The 6826-nt window shown below is 64.6% G+C and overlaps 1 protein-coding gene across 1 annotated transcript in view; it reads left to right on the plus strand.

The window, feature by feature from the left end:
• The window catches only part of POLA2 (DNA polymerase alpha 2, accessory subunit), a 12148-nt gene extending 8085 nt beyond the window's left edge, over positions 1 to 4063 (plus strand). The window contains exons 9-20 of the mRNA XM_026049987.1: positions 95 to 241; positions 738 to 893; positions 961 to 1023; positions 1108 to 1150; positions 1227 to 1351; positions 1974 to 2012; positions 2148 to 2221; positions 2490 to 2598; positions 2801 to 2907; positions 2993 to 3052; positions 3626 to 3752; positions 3829 to 4063. Of these exons, the coding sequence (XP_025905772.1) occupies positions 95 to 241; positions 738 to 893; positions 961 to 1023; positions 1108 to 1150; positions 1227 to 1351; positions 1974 to 2012; positions 2148 to 2221; positions 2490 to 2598; positions 2801 to 2907; positions 2993 to 3052; positions 3626 to 3752; positions 3829 to 3975 (1197 nt within the window). The 3' untranslated portion in view covers positions 3976 to 4063. The remainder of the gene's footprint in view (positions 1 to 94; positions 242 to 737; positions 894 to 960; positions 1024 to 1107; positions 1151 to 1226; positions 1352 to 1973; positions 2013 to 2147; positions 2222 to 2489; positions 2599 to 2800; positions 2908 to 2992; positions 3053 to 3625; positions 3753 to 3828) is intronic.
• The last annotated feature ends 2763 nt before the right edge of the window (positions 4064 to 6826 follow it).

Below are 6826 nucleotides of genomic sequence, written 5' to 3' on the forward strand. Positions count from 1 at the left end.
TTACCCCCTCTCTGGGTATTTACCCCCCTCTGTGGGTATTTACCCCCCTCCCTTGGTATCTACCCCGCTCCCCGGGTATTTACCTGCCTCCCAGGGTATTTACCCCCTCCGCGGGTATTTACCCCCCTCTCCGGGGGTTTCCCGGCACGCAGCGCTGTCCTGGCGGATCTCGGAGCTGGGCGAGATCCTGCGGCGGCACCACGGGCTGCAGGAGCTGGCGCCGGCCGCCCGCCCCGCGCAGGTGCCGCAGCCGCATCCCGCTTTTCCTGCCCTGCATCCCGCTTTTCCTGCCCCGCATCCCGCTTTTCCTGCCCCGCATCCCACCTTTCCGCCCCACATCCTGCTCTTTCCGCCCCACATCCCACCTTTCCCCACCCCACATCCCGCTTTTCCCCCCCCACATCCTGCTTTTCCCCTCCTTTCCCTTCCGCTCGTCTCTCATCCAACTTTTTCCCGCTTTTCCCATTTCCCCTCTCTCCTCTCCCAGTTCTTCCTTCCTCTTCCCCCACTTCCCCTTCCTTTTCCTTTTGTGCCCCTTTCTCATCCCGTTTTTCCTCTCCTTTTCCCTTCTTCCCCATCCCGGTTTTCCTCCTTTTCCTCCCAGCGCCTCTCCCCCATCCCGCTTTTCCTTCCTGCTCCATTTACCCCCCTCACCGCTCCCGCTTCCGCCTCTTCTCCCCCTCTCCCGCCGGCCATTCCCGAATGCCGGGCTTCGGGAACGCCGCCCGCTCCCACAGGAGCCGGTGGCCGTGCTGGGCCAGATCGGCTGCGACGGCAACGGGAAGCTCAACGCCAAATCCGTGATCCTGGAAGGCGACCGGGAGCACTCGGCGGGCGGCCACGTCCCGCTGGACCTCTCCGAGCTCCGGGAATACTCCCTCTTCCCGGGCCAGGTGCGGGAACGGCGGGAAGCGCGGCCGGAATTCCCGCCGCCGGCCGCTGCATCCGCCCGCATCCCAGGTCGTCATCGTGGAAGGGACCAACAGCACCGGGAAGTGCCTGGTGGCCTCCAGACTCTACGAGGTGCCGGCCGGCTCCGGGAGCCTTCCCGCCGGGATCCGACCCCGGAGCGGCTCCATGGCGCATTCCCGGCATTCCTTCCCACAGGGGGTGCCGCTTCCCTTCCCCGCTCCCGCGGAGCCGCCGCCAGGTGAGGAAGCGCGGCCGGGTCTTCTTTCCCGGCGTTCCGGCCCCGGGAATGCCGCCGCTTCCCGGCGCCTCCGCAGATCCGGAGCCGCGGACGGTGCTGGTGGCCTGCGGTCCCTACACCCCCTCCGACGGCATCGGATACGAGCCGCTCTCCGACCTCCTGGACGTCGTGGCCCGGGATAAGCCGGACGTCTGCATCCTGGTGAGGCCGCTTCCCGGGATCCCTGCGTCCCGGTGATTCCGCTTCTCGGGATCCCTGTATCCCGGTGAGGCCGCTTCCCAGGATCCCTGTATCCCAGTGAGGCCGCTTCCTGGAATCCCTGTATCCCGGTGAGGCCGCTTCCTGGGATCCCTGCATCCCGGTGAGGCTGGTTCCTGGGATCTCGCCCCCAAATCCCCCGGGAATTTCCCCCTCTCTGCCGCTCCATAGGGACCGGCCGCTGCCTTCGGATTTGGGGATCACGGGGTGAAACCGGAGCTTTTCCAGGCGGATTTATAGGGAAAAGTACCCAGTGGGATGCTCCCCATTTCCCCCGTTATCTGGTTCAATTTGTCCCTTGGGAATTCTTTTTTTCTGTGGATCGCTGCTTTTTCTTTGGGATTTTCCCCGTGGATCCTTGGGTGTCCATTGGGATTTTTTCCTGTGGATCCTTGGCTTTTCCTCGGGATTTTCCCTGTGGATCCCTGGGTTTTCCCTCGGGATTTTCCCCGTGGATCCCTGGGTTTTCCCTCGGGATTTTTTCCCGTGGATCCCTGGGTTTTCCCTCGGGATTTTCCCCGTGGATCCCTGGCTTTCCCTCACCGCCGTCGCCGCCTCTCCGCAGTTCGGGCCCTTCCTGGACGCCCAGCACGAGGAAGTGGAGGTAATGGCGGGAGAATCCCGCGGGATCGGCGCGACGGGGGGGCGGCTCCTCCCGCATCCCTGCGGATCTGCGGCTCCGGAGCGGCGCTCCCTCGGGACGGGGCTTCCCAGGGGCTGATCCGCAGCGTTCCCGCAGAACTGCCGCCTCCTCGGATCCTTTTCCGACATCTTCAAGCTCTGCCTCAAGACGATCATCGAGGGAACGCGAAGGTAGGGAGGGAAAAGCCCGGGATCCGGGATCGCCTCCCCCTTTCCCTTTGGGACAACGGCACTGGGATGCTCCACTTTTGGGGAACGGGGAGAGAAATCCCTCCAAATCCCTCCTGGAATCCAAACCAGTCGCCATCCAACTTCCCGGGAGTTTTCCAGAGCCTCCCACTCTGGAAMGGAGGCTGGGGCGCAGCGGGATCCGGCAGTGGGATCCCAGCGGGGGGGGGCGGCTCCCTCCGGATGCCGACAGGGAATTCTGTGCCGGCAGCGCCGGCTCCCGGCTGGTCCTGGTGCCGTCGCAGCGGGATGTCGCCCACGATCCCGTGTATCCGCAGCCGCCCTTCTCCTACGCCGAGCTGCCCAAGGAGGACAAGCCGGTAACGGCCTCATTCCCGGGGGCTGGAATTCCGGGAATTCCCGCGGGGGGCGGAACGACAGTCGGTGTTTTGTGGGGGGGAGCGGGTGTTTTTCCCCACGCGTGGTTGGGATCCGGCTGGAAAGGAGCGGCGGGTGGGAGGGGGGGTGTCCGTTGGGAACGCCGGCTCCCGGTATCCCGGTGCATCCGTCGCGCTCCCGCAGCGTGTCCACTTCGTCTCGGATCCCTGCACGCTGGAAATCCACGGCACCGTCTTCGGCCTCACCTCCACGGACCTGCTCTTCCACATGGGAGCCGAGGAGATCAGCAGGTGGGGCGGGAATGCCGCTCATCCCGCGGGATCTGGCGCCCGCCGCCTGTTCCCGCTTCCCGGCTTTCCGGCCGCTCTCTCGCAGCTCGCCGGGAGTCGCGGACCGGCTCACGCGGATCCTCCGGCACGTGCTCACGCAGAGGAGGTGAACCAGATTCCCAGCGGATGTGCCGCGCTCCGGGGAGGCTCCTTTGGGAATGTGACACCCCGCGGGAATTTGGGGGGGGGGCTTTTCCTGCCGTTTCGGGGCCCGTCGCATCCCAAAAATTCACCCTGGGATCACCAGCCGCATTCCCGCTGGGATCACCTCCCCGTTCCCGCCGGGATCACCTCCCCATTCCCACCGGGATCACCGGCCACATTCCCGCCAGGATCACCTCCCCATTCCCACCGGGATCACCTCCCCGTTCCCGCCGGGATCACCTCCCCGTTCCTGCCGGGATCACCCTCCTGTTCCCGCTGGGATCACCGGCCGCATTCCCGCCGGGATCACCCTCCTGTTCCTGCCGGGATCACCTCCCCATTCCCGCCAGGATCACCTCCCCATTCCCGCCGGGATCACCTCCCTGTTCCCGCCGGGATCACCTCCCCATTCCCGCCGGGATCACCTCCCCGTTCCCGCCGGGATCACCTCCCCATTCCCGCCGGGATCACCTCCCCATTCCCGCCGGGATCACCGGCCGCATTCCTGCCGGGATCACCCTCCCGTTCCCGGCAGCTACTACCCGCTGTTCCCGCCGGCCGAGGGGCTCAACGTGGACGTGGAGGCGCTGTGCGCCCGGGCGGCGCTTCCCGTCACTCCGCACGTCCTCGTGCTGCCCTCGGAGCTGCGCTTCTTCGTCAAGGTGAATGCCGGGAACGCCGCCGGGAACGCCGCCGGGAATGCCGCCGGGAACGCCACGGCCGCCTGTTGTGCCGCAGGAGGTGCTGGGCTGCGTGTGCGTCAACCCCGGCCGCCTGACGAAGGGCCGCGCGGGCGGCACCTTCGGCCGCCTGTTGCTGCGGCCGCCGGAGGCCGCCGCTCCGCGCCGGAATCCCTGCGTGTCCGCCCACGTGCTCCGGATCTGAGGATTCCCGCGACGGAATGCCGGCTGCGCTGCTCTTTTTTGGGGGGGTTGGCGCCTTTTTGGGTGTCTGGGGAGAAAATAAAGCGGAGGAGGAAGGTGCAGGAAGGGCATCCATGCGGCTGCCGTCCCGTGGGATCTGCCCGCATCCCGTGGGATCTGCCCTCGTCCCGTGGGATCTGCCTCAGTCCCATGGGATCTGCCCTCAATCCCGTGGGATCTGCCTCAGTCCCGTGGGATCTGCCCTCAATCCCATGGGATCTGCCTCACTCCCATGGGGTCTGCCCTCAATCCCGTGGGATCTTGCTAAATCCCTAAGGATTTCCCTCATCCCGTGGGATTGGCCCTCACTCCCGTGGGATCTCCCTCACTCCCGTGGGATCTTCCTCAATCCCGTGGGATCTCCCTCAGGCCTGTGGGATCCCCGGGAAGCAGTGGGAATTTCCTCGGGGGTTTATTGAGCTGCATCCCGGATCCGCTCTGCCGGGAATCCTCCCGCTGCAGCCGGACATTCGGGTCCCTTTGGGGACTCCGGGGGCCTCTCCGAGGAGCCGGGAAGCATGACAGCCGGCAGTGGGAAGGCCGGGAAGGAGCCGGAGCGGCGGCTCCGGGAGCGGCGTTCCGACGGGAGCCGGGGTGGAGCTTGGCCCGCAGCAGGGGCCGCCCGCTCCGGCCTCCGGCGAGGGAGGGGACGGAGCCCTGGATGCGGCTCCGCGCGGATCATCCGGAGCCGTGGGAGCGGCCGGGACGACGCGGGGCCGGTGAGTGGCCGGCGGGGCGGGGGGAGCCGCTTTTCCCTGGCTCCGGAGCGGGATCTTCCTGGCTCCCGGGACATCCCGGCGCCAAGGCCTCCGGAATGAGGCTCCCGGGCCTGCCAGCTCCGGCCTCTTCCCAGGAAACGCAGCTGGGTCCCGGGGGGCAGCGAGGGATCCGGAGCCGCGGATCCGGTCCTGGAATCCCGCCGTGCCGCTTGCTWCATCCCGCGGGCAGCTGCGTTCCCAGCGAATCCTTCGGGAAGCGGCTCCGAGCCCGGTCGGGCGCTCCGTGTTTTCCCCCGGCGAGGGGCGGAAGCGGGAGGCGCCGCTGCCCAATCCCGATCCTGGCAGCGGATTCCTCGGAATTGCCATCCCGCTCCGGGAAGCGGGGGCCCGGAAGCGACGGGTTTGCCGGCCGGGAGCACCGATTTCCACCCTCTCCCGGTTGCTCCTCCTCCATTATCCGTGTTTTCCCAAAACGGGGAAACGAGAGGCAGGGAAAACCAGGCCCGGAGAGCCCAGGCTGCTCCGGCTGGGAAAGGAGCCACCGGAAACGGCGCGGCAGCATCCTGCTCCTTTCCCAATCCTTCTGCTTCCATTCCCAAACATCCCAGCCTTCCGCACAGCCGGAATTGGTGCTTCCCAGAAGGACATGCGCAACCGCCTCGCGGCTGCAGAAATGAGGAATCTCATCCCAAGTTTTCCTAGTTTTCCTGGGTTACGGATGCGCTGGCACGAGTCTCCTCCCTTCCGGGGTGTTTTTAGGCAGGATTTTCACCCGGGTGATTTTATTTCCCTCCATTCCGTTTATGGGAGTCGTTGCGCCGGATGCTCCCGGGAACGCCCAGAGCGAAGCCAGATCCTCGGGGCTCCGGTTGCTCCCTAAATTACCAGGGATCTGCAGGGTGTTCCCATGGATTTCCATAGCCGCTGGCAGAGGAGAATTGGGAAAAGGCAGCGCAAAGCGGGAGGAAAATCGCCCGGGATGAAGCCGGGAAATCCAGGCTTTACATCCCAGGCCGCTGGGAAACGGYGGGAGTTTGATCCCGTTTATTTGAATGTTACGGATTTCTGAGGCGTGAGCATTCCCAAGGAACATTCCTAAGACATGGAGCAGCTGAATTTTGGAGCCGGCATGGAGCAGCAGCGGAATTTTGTAGGGGGAAAGAGCCAAATTCCCTCCCGGAATGACAAGGGTGGGATGGAGCCAYGGGAACGAGCTCCCCACCCAGGGCCAGATGGTCGGCGTCACCCATTCCCGACCTCGGGAATCCRCTGGTTCCTGCCATCAAGCAGCCGCATCCATGGGTTTTTTCCCCTCTTTTTTTCCTTCTTTCTCCCTGTGCTGACCGCTGGGAATCCCACTTTGCGGAATGTTCTCCCCAAACAAGCAGGTTTTCCTGCCTGTTAACTGTATCCCGGGCGTTTTATCCCTGTTTTTTAAGCCAGRCGCTGTCTGTCCCACACTCTGTATCCCAGCAATCCGTAGGATACGGCGCTGGGAAGCGGGGAGTTTTCTGGGAGCATCCCCAGCTCTTCCCCGCTACATCTGCCCAGGGGAAAGCTGGAAAAATTGGGATAAGGAATAAGGAGGCATCTCCTTGTCTCCCAGACACGGTGGGATTCGGGATCCCCTCGCAGGTGGTTCCAGTGCTCGGAAGAGCTTCCGGATTCCAGAATATCAGGAATGAGGCAGGCAGAGCGGGGAGCTCCGGCTCCCTAGATCCGATTGGATCCTGGTTTTTGGGATGTGGGGATGCTGGTTTTCCTTCCTGGCCAAGTCCTTAATCCCTTCCCTATCCCATTGGGAATCCATTGGGGATCCTGGAGTGACTCGATCCCAAGGCCTCCTGTGGGATGAGTTCCCAGGAGCATCTGGAATGAATCACTCCCTCGATCCGTTCTCTTATCCCTAACGCAGCCTGGAATTGCGGATAGAGAATGCCCAGAATTAACATCCCGGGATGCATCCGTGCCGAGGAGCTCCGTCCTCCGGGAATGCCGACATCCTCCGTTTGTCGGGACCACTCCTCCCGCTCCGAGCGCGGTTGCCAGTTGACATTCCCGTTTTCCCGTGTGTTTCGCAGACTCGGCGGCCGG

This window comes from Nothoprocta perdicaria, unplaced genomic scaffold (assembly GCF_003342845.1).
Source record: "Nothoprocta perdicaria isolate Ctin4 unplaced genomic scaffold, notPer1 scaffold_634, whole genome shotgun sequence".
Lineage (NCBI taxonomy): Eukaryota > Metazoa > Chordata > Aves > Tinamiformes > Tinamidae > Nothoprocta > Nothoprocta perdicaria.